The sequence below is a fragment of the Eriocheir sinensis genome, chromosome 42 (genome assembly GCF_024679095.1).
Source record: "Eriocheir sinensis breed Jianghai 21 chromosome 42, ASM2467909v1, whole genome shotgun sequence".
In the NCBI taxonomy this organism is placed as follows: Eukaryota; Metazoa; Arthropoda; class Malacostraca; order Decapoda; family Varunidae; genus Eriocheir; species Eriocheir sinensis.
In genome coordinates this window covers 7,982,591-8,002,050 of record NC_066550.1, presented here as the reverse complement: position 1 = coordinate 8,002,050, position 19,460 = coordinate 7,982,591, and the positions used below count along the sequence as shown (strand labels likewise).

The 19,460-nt window shown below is 42.9% G+C and overlaps 1 protein-coding gene and 1 long non-coding RNA gene across 2 annotated transcripts in view; one reads left to right on the top strand and one right to left on the bottom strand.

The window, feature by feature from the left end:
* The first annotated feature begins 239 nt into the window (after positions 1-239).
* Positions 240-12,547, top strand: LOC127009893 (RAB6-interacting golgin-like). The gene is made up of 7 exons (XM_050883414.1): positions 240-368; positions 2,000-2,148; positions 3,614-3,720; positions 5,193-5,489; positions 6,446-6,586; positions 7,080-7,290; positions 9,378-12,547. Exons 1-7 carry the CDS (start codon positions 293-295, stop codon positions 9,765-9,767), a joined length of 1,371 nt encoding a protein of 456 aa, XP_050739371.1. The 5' UTR covers positions 240-292; the 3' UTR covers positions 9,768-12,547.
* Positions 12,548-15,227: 2,680 nt separating this feature from the next.
* LOC127009896 (uncharacterized) overlaps positions 15,228-19,460 on the bottom strand; it is a 25,303-nt gene continuing 21,070 nt past the window's right edge. Inside the window, exons 4-5 of the long non-coding RNA XR_007762511.1 lie at positions 17,508-18,157; positions 15,228-16,772 (exon numbers count right to left, since the gene is read on the bottom strand). This is a non-coding gene — a long non-coding RNA (uncharacterized LOC127009896). The remainder of the gene's footprint in view (positions 16,773-17,507; positions 18,158-19,460) is intronic.

The window sequence follows — 19,460 nt, the reverse complement described above, 5'->3', positions numbered from 1 at the left end:
ATTCTGGGTTATTGTGTGGGCAGGACGCGTTGGAAAGGTTGGCAGCCATGTTGGAGTTAACCCATTCACACATTTCTTTCTCTTACTTAACATTCTAACCGATATCAGTATTTTTAACACGTTATTATATTTATTTTCATATTTTTCTTGACATTTATTATCATCCCAACAGCTATTTGTTTTATAATATACTCATTAGAATCACATGTTGGCAGTCCTGTAGGGGAGGTGGCAGGACGCATTGGAGGGGTTGGCAGACCTGTTGGATGTAAACAAAACAGGGCAGGGCAGGATGAGCGCACGTGGCTGGGCGGGCTTCACCGAGGCGGATATTAAGGAGGTGCAGCGAGGAGGAGGAGGAGGAGGAGGTAAGAGAAGGATACAAGTGGAGAGATGGAGGGAAGGAGGAAAAGGTGTTACATGGAGGAAGGAGGAAAGGAAAGGTGGGCGTGTACCTGCTTGTGTGGGTAACGTTTAAGAGGGAGGGGCTCTGTTGTGTCTTTTAGGAGTGTAGCAAGAGGAGGAGGAGGAAAAAGATGATCGTTAGTGGAGGAAGCGAAAGAGGAGAGAGTATAAGAGATTGGGAGGAAGAGTGGAGATAAGATGAAGGAAACAGGTAGGATGGAATGGAGGAGGAGGAAGGGCTGGGTGTAATGATGTAGTCGTAACGCTCGGTATTATGCTAGTGTTTGCCCGTACTCACCCCTCGCAACCAAAATTGGCTAGGGGGCCATTGAGACTGCGGGGCATGTGGTGGGATTTGTTAGTTTAGAAATAGTCCTATTGAGGCAGATAGATTACTGTCCAGCATGCAGATTACTATCCAACATATAGTAGGTTACTATCTGTTAGGGTATTGGTGGAGCTTTGTTAAGTTTAAAGGGTTTCAACATGACATATTATTATGATTATTATCCAATGTGCAGTAGATCGCTCTTTAAAATACAGGTGGTTACCCCCTCCCCACCATGAGTAAACACTGCTACACACGACACGTTATCACATATGGTCATAGCTATTGTTTGAATTTGCATGGTGTGTAATACCCACCAGGTGTCACAGGATACTGGTAGGTGAAATATATAAAGACCAGAGTAGCCTATATGTTTGAATTTAGGAGTAACCTATATAAAATGATATAAAAACAGTGGGTTGTTATTTGCTTTGGATGGGATAATGTTGCTTTTTGTATATAATGATTTTAATATAACTATTTTTCTTGTCTTTTTTTTTGTTTTGTTTGCTTGCTGTTGACTCAATTATTTTGAAAACACATAAATCTGCAGTGAAAATACAGAGTACTGGGGTTATTTTTCTGTGATATACTGAACCTTAATCAACCTAGTCTAATGCCTAACTTAACCTACTGAGATTTTTTCTTTTTTATATTCGGTTTATAGCATCAATAGGCTTTCTTGATAGGCCTGCTGGTTGGCCCCAGTTGATGCAGGCAAGTGTTTATACAGTGGTGCCATCTTGATTGGCTCATGCTACCCCCTGGAACTCACCTCTAATCATTTTAGAGTTTTATGCTGAGTCTCAGTTGATGGGTGGTCTTCAGGACAGCATGTGGGCCACTTGCGATAACTGAATATTTTCAGCTTTTAGCGTCGGGCGGGACATGAACCCTGGTCCTCCAGGTCACTGTGCCCACACGCTGACCTCTCAACCACCACTTCCCTGGTGGATGGTTACTTACTGCTGCTAAACTTGTAACTCTGCAACCAAAGAGAAAAATATGTAGAACTAACCAAACTTGCTCCTAACCAACTTATAGCCACTTAATCTTGTGAATTCATTTGTACTTTTTGTATTTAGAGATGAGCAGTCAGCAGGCTTTTTTTTGTCATAGTGGGCTTTTTTCATATATTTGTTTTTGCCCTTGAGGTGCTTTTTTATTAAAAATAGCATAGCTCAGACCCTGTACACTACAACTAGGGAAATACAACTATCTAAGTAATATTACACCCATACCTCAAAACCGCCCATCCCCTCACAGGTCCAAATCTTAGGCCGGCCCTGCAGCAGCGTGGGGGCAGCCGAAGTGGGGCACAGCGGGGCATCCTGGGCAGCAAACGTGGGGTGGTGAGGGCAGCTGGCACCACCACCCACTACACGCCCCTCCCCCCACAGGCCAGGCTCTCACAGGTAAGGAATAATCTGTTCCTGACCTCAATTTTCCTGTTGTAGTGTTATTCAGGTTGTTTTTGATGATTTTATTTATTATGTTTTTACTTTTTTTCCTATATTAGTTTGTGTTTTCTTTTATTTTATTATGAGTTTTATTTCTCATAATTTTATACTTTTTACCAATATTCCTATTTGTATTTTTGTTATTGAGATTTTTATTTTTTATTTTTCATTTATTTTTCCTAATGTAATGTTTTTTTGGGGGGTGAGAGTTGTTGACTAATTCTTAACCCCTTATCTCATTACAATCATAATTTACTTGGCTGAATAAGTTTCCCATTTTCCTTTCCCACTGTACTACTCTTTATAAACTTTTTTAGTATGTAGAGAGATGGTTTATAAATTCTTAATCATATTCTTCATTACAGTCAAATACCTTGGATGAGTAATTTCTAGTTCATGACATTCTGCAGGCTTATTTCCATTATTTTTCCCCTTGACTACTTCCTCTGGTATTAAGAAAAAAGTATATCTGTAGTTTTGATGTTCTGTTCTGATGTTCCCTTTAGTAACCCCTCAAGAGAATGGTCACGGCAAAAGTTTCCAGTTCCCCCTAAAACACTTCCTATTTATACCAGTTATAGCATTTAAACATTCTCTTCTCACAGCATTTTTAGCACCCTTTCTATAGCATTTATGGCACTTATAGAACTCCCTCTTATAGTATAACTTGTGTTGTTTGTAACTGTGCATAACATTAGTATTCACAGCTCTTCCAACCTCTCCTTTTTGTGTTCCTCAATCCTATATTAGTCCACCTTACCAATGGTCTCCCTGCCACCTGCTCCCTTGGTAATATATAAAGATAAACTCCATTAAATCCTGTAATTGCTGTGATTAGGTCTGTTCTCAAATAATAGTACAGCCCAGACTTTGTAACAGCCCCATCAACCCAACTAACCTAACCCAACCAAATAAAGCTAAAGTTAGGGGCATATGGTAAGCTTCGTGTGACCTCAGTGCTCATCTCCGTCACATTAGCCCCTTCACTTCGGCCGGGCCAAAACAGAGCCCCACGCCGTATTCGGAATCGTCACATGCGCCAAATTTCATATGTCGCTATTGAATATAACAAGTTTTCAGCCATAAACTCAGCATAATCATCATGTGTTATATATGAATACATGCAGAATTAAATGGTACACATAAAGAAACATAAATTAATTGATAATTTTGAGATGTAAGCATAAATATAGAGATAAAATAACTCGTATATTGGCTAAAGCGAGCCAGGACACAGTATGCGTGTCCTCGGATATGGTATGGGGCACGCAAGGGCGCAGTATACGTGTCCTCGTGTTGAAGGGGTTAACCCTTGAGGAGATATCTATTGGGTTAATGAGTTTTATTCCTGAAATGGCAACTGACCTAATCATACTGTTACCCCAGGGCCCAGACCATTCCCCAACCTTCCCCATTGCAGGACCCAGACTCCCCACGGTCCCTGTCCAGCCAGCAGACCCCCGAGTCCTCCCCAGCACCTTCCCCGTCCCCTGTGCCTCCCTCCCCATGCACCTCCCCGACAGGCAAGTCTTGGTACCCTTCTCTTTATGGGCAAGCCTTGATATGTGTGTGTGTGTGCTTGTTATACACCCACAGTTGGTAAGGCTTTGGTAGAGGTTGTGTTTGTGTTTCCATGGGTAGTTTTATGAGTCTAGTGAAAGTATGTCAAGGCTTCTGCACTGTGAATGTGAAAGACACTCATTAGAAACTGACTTACTTTATGCAATCATTCATCCATGCACATTTTATTCACTCACTCACTCATCCATGCACAGTTTATTTGCACCATAAAAGAGAGGCCTGTATTCTTAGATGCGTTCAGGTCTTACAACAACTGTTTCTCAAGGCCACAAAGGATATTAGTCGGGATTTCATGAGTGTTTCTTCGCGTCCATGGTGCAAAAGCCTGGACAAACTATCACTAGGCTCTTTAACCCGGTAGCAGCGACGGGCCAAATTTGTGGCTTTACCGTGTACCAGCGACAGGCCAAATTTTTGCCATGATATAAACCCCCCAAAATAGATGATGCATAAACTGATCACAAATGCGTTGATATATATTATGAAGTGGTTTGTGTGAGTGATGATTTTTTCTCATTTTTCTCGCTTAGAGGGGCCTTTAAGAAACATGATCCCTGCAGCTACCGGGTTAAACTATCCACAACCTCTATGAAAGCCTTACCGAACGTGGGTGAGTGAGCCCCTGTATGTTGGAGAATGTTGGCCTGCAATGTGCTTGTAGTAGTATTCAGTTATGCTTATACACAGCCAAACTTCAACATCTGCAAATTTAACACATGCACAGATTTGAATGTCGGGGGGGTAGTCCATGGATGTTATCAAGTCATAGGTTTGGGTATCCACAGGTTTTCTTGAGCACTTTTGTTGGCCCCCAAAGCACTACAGCTCCCCGCACACCCCACTGCCACTCCATGCACATTCATACTTGCAGTGACCATGCTAGTGGTTGCTGTAAGTATGTAAGTATCTATCAGCAAATATCCATGGGTCCTCAACACCAACAAGCAGATGAACAGCATCCTCCACGACAACCCAACACAGCAACACTGGCTCACGCAACTCAGACTTAGCCATTAGAAGCACCACTGTTGATTTTTTTGTGTTTTTAGCATCCTCATTGGGGGAGTCTGTTGCCTAACCCCCCTGCGGATGTTGAGGTTCGATAGTGTCGTTCTTGTTTTTGGGAGGAATGTAATAAAATGCTGACTTTCGGATTATTGATGAAGATGTGATTGGTTCTTCTTACAGTTTATATCAGTGTCTGTGTCGAGAGGGATGTGCTTGGGACGTATACCTCTATATGACCTTGCTTTATGCTGGAACACACCCATCACCCTATCACACACTCATCACCCTAACACCCATAGCCTTCACTGTAACACCCCTCCCTTTCCACAGGCAGCCAAAGTCACCCTACCACACACCCTTCACCCTATCACACACTCATCACCCTAACACCCCTCCCTTTCCGCAGGCAGCCAAACTCACCCCAAGAGCGTTAAAATCCGCCTTGGGGAGAACAATTCCTACGAGGTCATCCCCAGCAGTGGCACCCCAGACTCCCCGCCCTCCCCCAGAACCGACGGGGATGGGGGGGGAGCCGAGGAGGAGGAGGAGGAGGGGTCTGGGGAGTTTTTCATCAACAAGGGAGGAGGAGGAGGAGGAGGGAAGGAAGAGGAGGGAGCACTACTTGAAAACCTGCAGAAGAGACAGCGAGAGATGGAGGAACAGAACAAGAGGAGGAAAGAGTTACTGATGCAGGCTATTGAAGACAGGTGAGAGAGAGAGAGAGAGAGAGAGAGAGAGAGAGAGAGAGAGAGAGAGTGAGAGTGATGATTTATACCCCTTTTTTCCTCTTAATACATTCTTTTCTTTATTTTACAGATCTGAAATTCCATGTAAATCTTCTTCCTTCTCTCTGTTTCTCATCTTTATCCTCCCCTTTCATCCATTCACATTTTCTCTTCTTCCCTTCCTCTTCATTTCCTTTTTCTCTTACATAACTTTCCCTCTATATTTTCCTTCCTTTTCTATACCTTTTCCTCTCAAATTATTTTCCTATATTTTTCCTCTTGTGTGTTTTCTTCTTTCATGGTCGTTATTTTCATTTCATCCCTTTATTCTTCTTTGCTATTTTTTGTTTTGTTTTCTGTATCTTTTGTTTCCTCTCTTTATTGTCATCTTTATTCTGCCTATGTTTTCCTTCTCCTGTTTGCTTTCTTCCTTCATTCTTCCGAGTTATTTCTGTTTTTTTGTATTTTGTGTTCCTTCTCTTTTATTGCCATCTCTGTTCCTCCTTTCCTTATCCTGTATTCTCCTCCACCTCTCTGTTTTCATATTAATTCGTCCATGTTATTCTTTTTCTCCTGTATTCCTTGTTTCTTCTTTATTAACCATCTTTATCTTCTCCTTCTCCTCTTTTCTCTTCCTCTTCCTTTCTCTTCCCTACCTCACCAAGACTTTCCTTTCCTCTTCTTTTATTTCCCTTGTTTCATCTTCCTTCTTCACTTCCTCTGTTTCCTTCTCGCTCTATCTTTCCCTTCACCCACACACATTATTTACCTTCTCTTCTTTTCCTTTTTTCTTCCTTTTCCTTATTATCCATCTTTATCCCTCCACATTACCCTCCACATCTTCACCCCACCCATCTTCATCCTCCAGTCACCCCACACATCTCCATCCATCCCATCACCTCACCCCCACATCCTTACTCATCCCTTCACCCTCGCAGGAGTCGTCGCACCAAATCTGAGGCGCAGAAGCTCAAACACATTCAGAAGGAGCTCAGCAGACTGGACTCCCTTCTCTCGACCGACGTGGCCATCCTCAGGAACCAGATCGAGGCCGCCAGTCAGGAGTTCAACGAGGCTCAGTGAGTGGAGAAAATAACCAGTCTGTCCGTTTCGAAGACAAACCAACCACCTTTTTTAACCCAGTACTTGCGGGGATCATGTTTCTTAACCTGGTAGCAGCGGGAATCATGTTTCTTAATGGTCCCTCCAAGCGAGAAAAATGAGAAAAAATCACCCCTCACACAAACCATTTCATAATATATATCAATGCATTTGTGATCAGTTAATGCATCATCTATTTTTTGGGGGTTTATGTCATGGCAAAAATTTGGCCAGTCGCTGGTACACGGTAAAGCCACAAATTTGGCCCGTTGCTGCTACCGGGTTAACATCTGAGCGTTAGTTTAGGTGCGGTGGTCTATAGTTGCGGCGCCCTGGTCTGAGGTGTGAACTTTTGTGCTCTGGCAACAATAATAAATGATAGCCAACACACAGGAAACACTCGTCAGTATCAGTAAACTTACTCAAACTCAACTCTCTCCCTCCCACTCACTCTCACACCCACCCCTGCAGGAAGAGGTACGAGAGGGCCGAGAGGGAGTTCATCGAGGCCAAGCTGCAGCTGTTTGGCCGCCTGGAGCGCAAGGAGCTGCTGACGGAACACCTGTGTCGCATCATCGAGGCCAACGAGAGGCGGAAGGCGGAAAAGCTGTCGGAATTGATGGCCCAGCTGGAGGTGGTGGACTGTGTTGGGGAGCTGCCCAGCCCACCGACCCCCTCAGAGGTAGTGTAAAGGGGGTTGTGGGTGGGGGTGAAATAGGCATTGATGGTATTTATGAATATATAACGATTAATGTTAGTCAGTTTGCTGGGTCTGTGGTACACCTGACGCTCAATTTCCCAGACCCCAATTTTTTGTATATCTGATTTCCTGGACAGAATCTGGGGTTTGGCAATTGTCAGACATATGCCCAGTCAAGTCCAGGAACCAAAATAGGATTCAGGTAAAAGATCTGTGGTTCTGCTGAGTCTGAGATTTCCGGACACATACCCGGCAGCCAATTCCAGGCATTGAAACAAAAGTTCAGCCACACAAGAGATTCCTTCCTGCGGTCAGTGTCTGCAGCACTTGCTACTTGCTAGGGGGCCGCATGTTGTTGTGGTGGGCTGGTGGGTGGCGGTGATGGTCGTGTTGCCTCCACAACCGGTTCACTGATTCACTAAACTTCGTATTCTTGTTCAGAGTTGTTGATTTCCCTTAATTTTATTTGTTATTTATGTATTAGTAGTTCACTCTCTTTCTTGAAGTTTGTCTGTGTCTTCACTGATATGTCCACATCATGTGCAGTAAGCTCCTTCTTGTGACATTCATTCTTACCTGTTTGCTTACAGTGATCAGCAGAGCAGCTGCTTGTACTTATGATCATTTTTATTATTTGTTTCATATTTTTGTCACCTAATTTTTATAGAAAGGAGGCAGTGGCTGAGTGGTCAGGGTGTGGGCGCAGTGTTCAGGAGGAAGGCAGTGGGTGAGTGGTCAGGGTGTGGGTGCAGTGTTCAGGAGGAAGGCAGTGGGTGAGTGGTCAGGGTGTGGGTGCAGTGTTCAGGAGGAAGGCAGTGGGTGAGTGGTCAGGGTGTGGGTGCAGTGTTCAGGAGGAAGGCAGTGGGTGAGTGGTCAGGGTGTGGGTGTGGTGTTCAGGAGGAAGGCAGTGGCTGAGTGGTCAGGGTGTGGGTGCAGTGTTCAGGAGGAAGGCAGTGGCTGAGTGGTCAGGGTGTGGGTGTGGTGTTCAGGAGGAAGGCAGTGGCTGAGTGGTCAGGGTGTGGGTGTGGTGTTCAGGAGGAAGGCAGTGGCTGAGTGGTCAGGGTGTGGGTGCAGTGTTCAGGAGGAAGGCAGTGGCTGAGTGGTCAGGGTGTGGGTGCAGTGTTCAGGAGGAAGGCAGTGGCTGAGTGGTCAGGGTGTGGGCGCAGTGTTCAGGAGGAAGGCAGTGGCTGAGTGGTCAGGGTGTGGGTGCAGTGTTCAGGAGGAAGGCAGTGGGTGAGTGGTCAGGGTGTGGGCGCAGTGTTCAGGAGGAAGGCAGTGGGTGAGTGGTCAGGGTGTGGGTGTGGTGTTCAGGAGGAAGGCAGTGGCTGAGTGGTCAGGGTGTGGGTGTGGTGTTCAGGAGGAAGGCAGTGGCTGAGTGGTCAGGGTGTGGGCGCGGTGTCCAGGAGGATGCAGGTTAGAGTCCCGCCCACCACCACAAACAAGCAGACAGTTTTTCAGTCATCACCGAGTGGCCTAAGACAACCCACATGCTGTCCTGAAGACCACCTGTCAACCCGGACTCTAGATTCTCTAAAAGAGGATCAACGATGAGTTCCGGGGGGGCAGCATGAGCCAGGCAAGATGGTGCCACTACAAACACTTGCCTGCGCCATAACAGTCTGGGGCCGACCGCCAGGCCCCACCAAGAAAGTCTACTGGCGCCATGGGTGAAATGAAAAAAAAAAAAAAAAAAAAAAAGATAATAATAATAAAAAGAATTCACATGATAATGATATGCTTAAGTGCCCCAAAATGGCGAACACTTTGTGGCCGTAGCCAACACTATGTCCTTTATTGACATGTAATGCAAGTCTTTAAATAACTTGGTTTAGTTACTGTATTAGATGTGCTGGATAAAGTGTGGCAAAAGTCCAGGGCAGGCACTGAATATTGGCGATTACAGACCAAGTTTTTGCAAGCGTCTGTGAATGGGGACCCTGAACCGTAGCAATTTCCGATCCCAGACTTTTGTGGTTCCTGGGCAGGTGCTCCCTCTTTTAGTCCGGGATATTGAAGGTCAGGTATACTTTAGTTTGCCCCCACCTATCCTAACCTCTCCCCCTCCCCAGTGCCTGCCACAGTTGGCCTCCCTGGACGAGGTGAGCTATGCCGCCTGCACCACCCTGAAGCACCCCCTCAAGGCAGCCCAGGCCCTGCACGCCGGCCTGGCACGGGTCAACGGGAACCTGAGGGTGGAGGAGGTCAGGAGGGCGGCCGCGAGGAAGGAGGAAGAGATGCAGGAAGAAACGAAGGAAGTGAAAGAGAACGAGAAGGAAACAAAGGAAGATGAAACAAGGGAAGTAAAGGAGAAGGAAGATGAAACAAAGGAAATAAAAGAAGAGGAGAGGAAAGAGAGGAAGGAAAGTCTTGGTGAGGTAGGGAAGAGAAAGGAAGAGGAAGAGAAAAGAGGAGAAGGAGAAGGAGAAGGAGGAGGAGGAGGAGGAGGAGGTGATGAATGAGTGGTGTATGTGTGTGTGTGTGTGTGTGTGTGTGTGTATAGATGAAATGTAGAAAGAAGAGAAGTGTGATGAGATAAAGGAGGTTGTGAAGAGGAGAAATGGAGGAAGAAGAAGAGGAGGAGGAGGAGGAAGAACAGGTGTGTGAGTGAAGTGAGTGCATGAAAAAAAAATAATAAGTTAGAAGGAAGAAGAGAAAGAAGACAGTTTATGAGGAAGGAAAGAAGTTAGAAGAGAAGAAGGAGGAGGAGGAGAAGGAGGGAAGAAGTGTGTTTGCAAAAAGTTTAGAAAGAGGAGGAAGAGGATGAAAAAAAAGAATACCTATGATGTAAGAAGAAGAAGAGGAGGAGGAAGTGAAAAACGAGATATATGATAGCAGAAAGGAAGTCTTGGAAGAGATAAGGAAGAAGAAGAGGAGGAGGAGGAGGAAGAGGGAAGAGATTGTGAAGAAAGAGATATAATATGTTTGGAAATAGGAAGAGGAGGAGGAGGAGGAAGAAGAGTTAATGGAAGAAATGGAGATGAAGAGGAAGGAGGAGGAGGAGGAGGAAGAAGGAAGAGATTGTGAAGAAAGAGATATAATATGTTTGCAAATAGGAAGAGGAGGAGGAAGATGAGGAAGAGGAAGGAGGAGGAGGAGGAGGATACTAATTAAATCATCCATCCCTTTTAAGCCATTACTAAGTTAAGGTGATTAAGAAGTTACTATTGTGTGTGTGTGTGTGTGTGTGTGTGTCATTTACTTTAACAGACAAGTGATTCCTACTTATTTAGCACATAAGTTAATATTAAGCACTTTTTTTTTTACATATACTTAAATGCATGAAGATAAAACTATATGCCTTGATAAGTGTGTGTGTGTGCATGTGTGTGTGTGTGTGTGTGTCTCAGGTGTGTGGTCCGTCATCCCACCTGTCTTCGCCTTTGTGTGTTTGTATGTTTGTTTGTTTGTTTGTGCGCCTGTTCGTTTGTTTTGTCATGTGCCTTAATTTCTTGATCAACGCTTCAGGTATTGGGGGGGGGGGGGCAGGTGTGTGTGTGTGTGTGTGTTTTAGATTTTGTTTATTTTCTTATTTTTTTTTCCTTCATATTACTTGAAGGTTGTTTTTCTTCTTCTTCTTCTTCCTTTTCTTCTTCTTCTTCATCTTCTTTCCCATCTTCTTCTTCTCCTTCATCTTCTTTGTCTTCTTTTTCACCTTCTTCTCCTTCATCTTTTTCCTCCTCTTCATCTTCATTTCCTTCTCTATCTCCCTCTTCTTTCCTTTAGTTTGTTACAAGAATCATTAGCTAGTATTTTCTCTTCTTAACCAACAGCAGAAACTCAATATCCACTTTTATCTATGATTTTCAAGACATTTCTCATACTAAACAATCTCGCAAGGTCTAAAGATAAGAAGGGAATGAAGGGGCTCTTTAAAACCACACTCCACAGCCTCACTCACACTTCTCTTGATAGGATACTTGAGTGTGAGGCAGATAAGAGAAGGAGAGAGAGAGAGGAAAGGAGTTTGCAAAAAGTGTGTAACAGTCTCGCAAATAGGGAATAAATGGGCTCTTTAAAATCACACTCGCAGCTTAAATCATACTTCTCTTGATAGGATACGTTAGTGTGAGGCAGATAAGAGAAGGAGAGAGAGAGAGAGGACAGGAGTTTGCAAGAAGTGTGTAACAATCTCGCAAGAAGGGAATCAATGGGCTCTTTAAAATCACACTCGCAGCTTAAATCATACTTCTCTTGATAGGATACTTGAGTGTGAGGCAGATAAGAGAAGGAGGAGAGAGAGAGAGGACAGGAGGAGAAGAAGGAGAGAGAGAGGACAGGAGGAGAAGAAGGAGAGAGAAAGGACAGGAGGACAGAAGGAGAGCAAGAGGACAGGAGGAGAAGAAGGAGAGAAAGAGAGAGAGAACAGGAGGAGAAGGAGAGAGAGAGAGAGAGAGAGAGAGAAACAGAACAGGAGGAGAAAAAGGAGAGAGAGAGAGAGCGAGAGCGAGAGAGAGAGAGGAACAAATGGAAACCTCTTTTATTTAACACCTCCTCCTCCTCCTTATTCTCTTTCCCTTTGAGTTACTGGCGAGGTATTTTCATGAGACCAGATTAATTGTTTTTCCAGGGGCAGTGTTGTTGTGTTGCGTTAGTGTTGTGTTGTGCTTGTTTTCACAGATTAGGGTCTTCCATGGTCTATCATCTATAAGTCTCTATGTATCTGAGTGTCTATGGCTGAGAGGAACTTAACCATGCTTTGTACTGGGTTAAGGAGAGAAACACATAGACTGAGCAAGAGAGAGGGAAAGGGAGAGGGAGTTAACATATGTGCCGCTGAACTCAAGGTGCTAAATTGGGTGCTTCTTCGACAGGTGTGTTTTGCAGGTGTGTTGTTGTGTTGTGTTCCTGTGTTCTGTGTTGCTAATGAGGTGTGTGTGTGTGTGTGTGTGTGTGTTTGTGTGCATAGAATAAGGTTTGTCTTGCTTGTTTTAAGAGCATTGATAAGAACAAAAGAATTAGTTACTTAAATATGAGTGCGATAAGTCAAGGGAAGATGAACAAAAGTGAGGGAAGTCTTGAAGAAGGTGATGGAGGAAAATAACGGAGACAGAAAGAGAGGAATGAAAAAATAATAGAGGAGAATAGTCATGAAGGGCAAACAGGAAGGAGGAAAGGAAGGAAAGAAAGATTGATACGAGAGAGAGAGAGAGAGAGAGAGAGAGAGAGAGAGAGAGAGAGAGAGAGAGAGAGAGAGAGAGAGAGAGAGAGAGAGAGAGAGAGAGAGAGAGAGAGAGAGAGACACTAAATTAGAATGATAAGCCATTTTTCTACTTCGCTGTACACTGGGGGGAGAGAGAGAGAGAGAGAGAGAGAGAGAGAAGGAGGACAGTGAGGAAAAGCGATGATAAAGGAGAGGACAGACTTAGAGAGAGAAGAAGGAAAAAAAAAAATGTGTGGATGGTTCAAGATAAAAAAACAAAAAAAATAAAGGGATAAAAATTGAGTAAATAGAAATAAAGATACCCCCCCCCCCCAGCTTTAGGAAGAAACAAACAAAAAACAAACATAAACAAAAGAAAAAAAACAGTCAAGACGATTCATACATTTCACAATTATCAACTAAAAACAAAACAAAAAAAACATTGCCATTCATTGATAAAAGAAAAAAAAAATATATAAAACCCAAATTATCTCCAAACTTCACAATAATTAACAAACAAAAACTTCATTATATACCATTCATTTCACACATCAATTTGGGCTTCCAAGAGTCAGGGCTAATCGCTCACTAATTACCCAACGACGCCCATTAACGAGGTGGTCTAGAATGTGCTAAAAGGGAAGAGAATTAATTTCTACATATATCCTGGTTTTACGTGGTCTGGTAGTGGTCTGTTTGTGGTCTGCTACTAGCAGACCACTAGCAGACTGCTAGTGGTCTGCTAGTGGTCTGTTTGTGGTCTGATAGTGGTCTGTTTGTGGTCTGGTAGTGGTCTGAAAGTGGTCTGTTTGCAGTCTGAAAGTGGTCTGTTTGTGGTCTGGTAGTGGTCTGATAGTGGTCTGATAGTGGTCTGGTGGTGGTCTGATAGTGGTCTGGTGGTGGTCTGAGGTGGTTTTCTTTCTTTTTTCTCTTTTGGTAATGGTCTGTGTGTCTATAGCTAAGATATTTTGGGTCTGATTGGTCTGTCAGGGGTCTGTTTTAGGTAGTGTTCAAATGTTAGTTTAACTTTTTATGATGTTTCTCTATGAGTTATGTACCCTTAAAACCTCTCCCTTCTCTCCCCCCTTTAGCACCCTTAGTATGAACCTCCACCCTTAAAACCCCTCCCTTCTCTCCCACCTTTACCACCCTTAGTACGAACCCACACCCTTAAAACCCCTCCCTTCTCTCCTGCCCTTACCACCATTAGTACGAACCCACACCCTTAAAACCCCTCCCTTCTCTCCTGCCCTTACCACCCTTAGTACAAACCCACACCCTTAAAACCCCTCCCTTCTCTCCCTCCCTTAGCACCCTTGTAAGTTATGCTCCCTTAGTATAAACCTGCACCCTTGAAATCCCTCCCTTCTTTCCCTCCCTTAGAACCCTTGTATGTCAGAAAGTTATGCTCCCTTTGTATAAACCTTCACCCTTGAAATCCCTCCCTTCTTTCCCTCCCTTATCACCCTTGTATGTCAGTAAGTTATGCTCCCTTTGTACCAACCTCCTCCCTTGAAATCCCTCCCTTCTCTCCCACCCTTAGAACCCTTGTCTATCAGTAAGTTATGCCCTTTTGTAATGTTATATAATGCTTTTTTTTCCCATTTGCTGTTCTCTCTTCATATCGTTATCTAATGTTTTCTGCGTGTGTGCGATCTTGTTTCCTGTGTTCTCTCGCAATGCTATCTAATGCTATCTCACATTTCCCCAGCAATGCTATCTGATGCCTCTTCCTCAATGCTATCTAATGCTATCTCACATTTTCCCAGCAATGCTATCTGATGCCTCTTCCTCAATGCTATCTAATGCTATCTCACATTTTCCCAGCAATGCTATCTGATGCCTCTTCCTCATTCCCAGAGTGGAGACGGACGCTCGGGCTCCTCACACACCTTACCTTATCACCTTGCTGTCCTCAGGTAGCCGATACAGGTGTTGTGGGCTGCATAATGGCCACTGACACCCCCACACATCTGTCACGGCACTCGTCTGGCCCAATGGTGTTAAGGGTTGGCACTATAGGGGACGGACTTCACTCGTACATGGCCTTCGGAGATGTTTATGTGTAGGTTTAGTGTCATAATTTCTTCTATGTGAGTGTCGTTAACCTGGGGGTATATTTTTCCACCTGTGATGTTTTCTAATTAGTTATTTTTTACATTGTTCTTTACTGTAGCAAATTTTCTCTCTCTCTCATTTCTTCTTCTCTCTCATCTTCGCTGTTTTCCTCCTCTCTCATCATTTTTATCTTCTCTTCTCATTTCTCCTTTTCCTTCTTTCTCTATTTATTTTTTTAGTGTTCTTTACTGTAGCAATTTTTTTTTCTTTCATTTCTTCTTCTCTCTTATCTTATCTTTTTTCCTCCTCTCTCATCATTTTATCTTCTCTTTTCTCCTTTTCCTTCTTTCTCTCCTTCTCTTCTATTCTTCTTGTTTCTTCTTTTCTCTATAATGTTCTTTACTCTCTACCTTCTTGTTCTTTACTGTTTTCTTGTATTGTTTTTCATATTTTTACCCTAATACTCCTCTTTAGCAATGTTTTCATCCCTAATGTTCTTTGCAATAATATTTTTCCACAAACGTTTCTTTCTCCTGCATTGTTTTCCCCTAATGTTCCTCTGTAGCTGTGTTTTCTTTTAATATCCATCTCTTTTATTTCTTCTCCTAGCAATGTTTTCTCCTACTTCTCTTTATGATGATGTTCAGAGTTGCAGGGTAACATCACTCACAAACGAAGATGTGTGATTTTAACCCGGTAGCTGCGGGGATCATGTTTCTTAAAGGCCCTTCCCTCTAAGCGAGAAAAATGAGAAAAAATCATCACCCGCGCAAACCATTTCATAATATATATCAACGCATTTGTGATCAGTTTATGCATCATCTATTTTGGGGGGTTTGTGTCACGGCAAAAATTTGGCTCGTCGCTAGTACCATCTCTGCTACCGGGTTAAGCTTAGACCTCACCCCTATCTCCTGAGTCCCTGTGTGTCAGTAAGTTATGCCTCTCAGTGCCAGACGAGTGCCCTGATAGAAGACTTAGAGGTTGGTATTATAAGATGCTTTCGTTTCTCACATCATCTATTTCTAAAGGTCAAAGAGGGGATCAATCGGCTTCTAATGAGTGTTTCTTTAGGTTCATGGTACAGAAGAAGGGTCAGACTACCACCAGGGTCATAAAACTACTTCTGGAAATGCCCAAAACTCCTAGGAAAGCCTGGTCAAATAGGCGAACTTTGGAGACGAAATGTTTAGTAATACGATCGAGAGTGTCACCTCCGAGGATGCCGCCCACAACACCCGACAGACACGGACTACCTGAGGACTGTTAGAAATAAAAGGTGAAGGTGTGGGGTGAGGTGAGAGAAGACTGCCCATCCATCTCTCCTCCACTCTGGCCTCTGTAACTCCTCTGATATCTCTCGTCCTGTTTCTTCATTGCATGTTTTTTAGAGTAATGCTTAATATTCGCAAGCAGTGAGGTGGGGAAGGAAACGGATAGGATAGAAGGTAGTTTTTACTCTTCTTATGCACAGTTAGCACCCATCTTTCCATAGAGGTTTATAGTTGTAGTAGTAGAAGAGAGTTAACACCCATCTTTCCATAGGTTTATAGGAAGAAAGGAAAAGGATATTATAGAAGTTAGTTTTTATTCTCCTTATGCACAGTTAGCACCCATCTCTCCATAGAGGTTTTTAGTAATAGTAGAAGTACACTTAACACCCATCTCTCCATTGGTTAGTAGTTGTAGTAGCAATAGAAGTAGGAACATGACAAGTAGAGCTCACGTCTGGAGGCATGGGAAACACAAGGGAGAAAGTAGTGTTGCAGGGAGGATATTGTGGGTGTGCTTGAGAATGAGAGGTAGTGAATGGAGGGGGGAGTGAGGGGTAGGGGGCTTATATTAGTGATGGGGGGGAGGGGTGGGTGGCATATATTAGTGGTGGGGGTGTGTGGTGGGTAACTGTGGGTCCATAGACATACTGTGGGGGACATACTGAGAGAGAGAGAGAGAGAGAGAGAGAGAGAGAGAGAGAGAGAGACTTATATTCTTCTCTCCTTTCTCATCTTCTCTTGTCTTTTCTTTCTTCTTCTCATTTCTTTCTTCTTCTCTTCTCATTTCTTTCTTCTTCTTTTCATTTCTTTCCTCTTCTTCTTCTTCTTCTTCTTCTTCTCATTTCTTTCTTCTTCTTCTCATTTCTTTCTTCTTCTTCTTCTCATTTCTTTCTTCTTCTTCTTCTCATTTCTTTCCTCTTCTTCTCCTCATTTCTCTCTTCTATTCTTCTTGTTTCTCGTATTCTCTCCTTGCGGTTGGGTGTTTGGTTGACCTGAAAAAGCAAACAGTGACTGAAACAAACAGGACATGAAGTAAATACATAAACTAACCAGATTTCTCGTGTAGCATTTATACAAACTTCAAAATGGAATACTTGCAGATTTTTTCCTCTACTTCACCTTTTTGTCTTTTTTATGTAGACTTGAAAATGTAAGATGAAAGAAAATGTTTGTTTACTCTATTCTTCTCCAGCTATTAAGTTAAAAAATGTTATAAAAAGGTATTTATTTTTTACTTGCATATCTGTGAGCTTTCAAGAGGTTTAGCATTAGTTGCTTTAATTAAATTTCTAAGGACAGTTTTGTGTAGTATTTCTAAGCGCTCTCTAATTATGATTCTCTCCGTTTTTGTCTTAAGTAATTTTGTTTAGATTCTCGGTGCAATATCTGATAATTTTTTGAGATGTCGCCACTTCAATTTTAAGTTTATAATTATAAGTTTCATTAATAAAAGCAATATTATTTTAAGTTGACATATTTGATAAACAGCTTGAAGTATGTTTTGTGGGGTAGATTTAAGTGTGTGTGTGTGTGTGTGTGTGTTGCGTTGAGCTAAGAAAACAAACGTCAATGTGTGTGTGTGTGTGTGTGTGTGTGTTGCGTTGAGCTAAGAAAACAAACGTCAATGTGTGTGTGTGTGTGTGTGTGTGTGTGTGTGTGTGTGTGTGTGTGTGTGTGTGTGTTGTATGCAGCTTATCACACACAAAATCAACAGTGGTGCTTCTTACGGATAAGTTTGAATTACGTGACCCGGTGTGTTGCTGTGGTGGGCAGGCGTGGTGGGTGTTGTTCTTCCGTGTGTTGGTGTCCTTGTTGCTGTGTTGCCGAGGGTGATTTGTTGGTGCCTTGTATTGCAGGGAAACACTTCTTAGGGTTGGTGTTTGTTGGGGTTCCTTTAATGCTTTCGACCTCCCATCTTCTCCTTCTTCCCGTCCTTATCTATACTTCACTTCCTTTCCTTCTTTGTCTTTTTTTCTCTTCTTCTTTCATCTTTTCTTTTCCTTTTGCTGTCTTGTTATTTTGTCTTTTTTCTCTTCTTTCATCTTTTCTTTTCCTTTTGCTCCTTTCCTTTGTCTTTTTTCTCTTCTTCCTTTTTTTCTTTTCCTTTTGCTGTCCTGTTAGTCTGTCTTTTCTTTTCCTTTCATCTTCTCTTTTCTTTTTCCGTCTCTTCATTACATTTCCTTCTTCATTCCCTTCCTTCTCTTTCCTTTCTCTTCTTTCTCCTCCTTTTTTTTCACGGTTTTCTTCTATACTTCCTTTTCTTCCTCCCATCCCTCTTCCTTTCCTTCTTCTCCTTTTCATTTCCTTCTCCTCCTTTCGTTCCTTTCTTCGCTTTTGTCTTTCATTCACTCTGTCGTCGCGTGTGATTTCGTTCGTGCTGAAACAATAATTAATAAGTGATAACAATGATAATAAATAGCAGTAATAATAATATAATGTCACTGTTCCATTCCTTTAGTGGCATAGTTAATGTTGTCTAGGTGTTGTGTGTGTGTGTGTTTTTTTTTAATACTTTTTAATATAATCCCAAGCTTTTATGGACCTGTTATGTACCTGTGGAGTTTGTGTATGTAAGGACAGGTTAAATTTGTGTGTGTGTGTGTATATGCGTTTATCTGTGTGTGCGTGTGTGTGTACCTACTTTTGCGTTCAATATTATTCACTATTCAAACAGGCGTATAGCTATCACAAAATTACCTGCGTCAACCCACGAACTCAAGCCATTTATTTCAAACTTGATATAATACGATAACTTTTATGCCATTGTTAACGTCTGGAAACTCGTCAACTCTGTCATTCACCATCTATCGATCAGTCAAGTCAGTCAGAGCCACTCGGTAAAAAGTTAACCAGTCATAGTCATTCAAATCAGTCACCCCAAAAAATCACTGTCATTTGTAAGTCAGTCAGTCAGTCAGTTAGCTATTTATTTAGTCAGTGATGCTGGACAACACTTTACACCCGCAGCCTGAGTTTAGAGAAGAGTGAATGGTGAAAAAAGTACTAAATTCTTTCATAACAACATTGATTTTCTGTATATTGTTATTAACCCTGAATTGTGAGAGAGGATGAATTTGGGAGAAGCTGATTAAACAATGAGAAAAGTATAAAACAGTGTGTTATTAATGTCTTTTGAAGTGATGCGCTTCTCTGAGTTTCTGCTCATTGTGGAACACACGAGAGGAACATTTGAACCGTGGGGGTGTGGGTGGGGGCAAACTTTTCTACTGTCGTGAACTGAACTGGGACCAACGAGATGATCACCAGTAACCATTGGGAAAAAGTTGGAAAGTTTCATTTCGTCGGCGCAACATCTGTGGTCATATGCCGGAGAGAGACAGAAGGGGAAGGGATTATTGGAGAAGGGAACAGATACCAGGAGACGGGACACAACCCCCGATTAATACCTGGTACCCATTCACTGCTGGGTGGACAGGGGTAGGGTATCGGAAAAGCCGCCCAAATTTTTCCACTCCGCCCGAGCAACCATTGGGCCAACAAGGTCACCACATAACCAATTTCTCCACCTATCAACTCGACACAGTCTTCCAAACACCTATCCTCTATTCTTCGACAACACTCAGCTGTCACCTTATTCTACACTACACATCCTCGGTCTATCCTTACCTAAAAAAAAAAATAACTGAAAACTTCATATCTCCTCTCTCACTAAATGATCT

Coding starts and splice junctions, on each gene's coding strand:
- LOC127009893 (XM_050883414.1), top strand. CDS start 293: ATGAGCGCACGTGGCTGGGCGGGCTTCACCGAGGCGGATATTAAGGAG. Junction 2,149..3,613: donor CACAGGCCAGGCTCTCACAG/GTAAGGAATAAT, acceptor TCCCCATTGCAG/GACCCAGACTCCCCACGGTC. Junction 7,291..9,377: donor GCCCACCGACCCCCTCAGAG/GTAGTGTAAAGG, acceptor CCCCCTCCCCAG/TGCCTGCCACAGTTGGCCTC.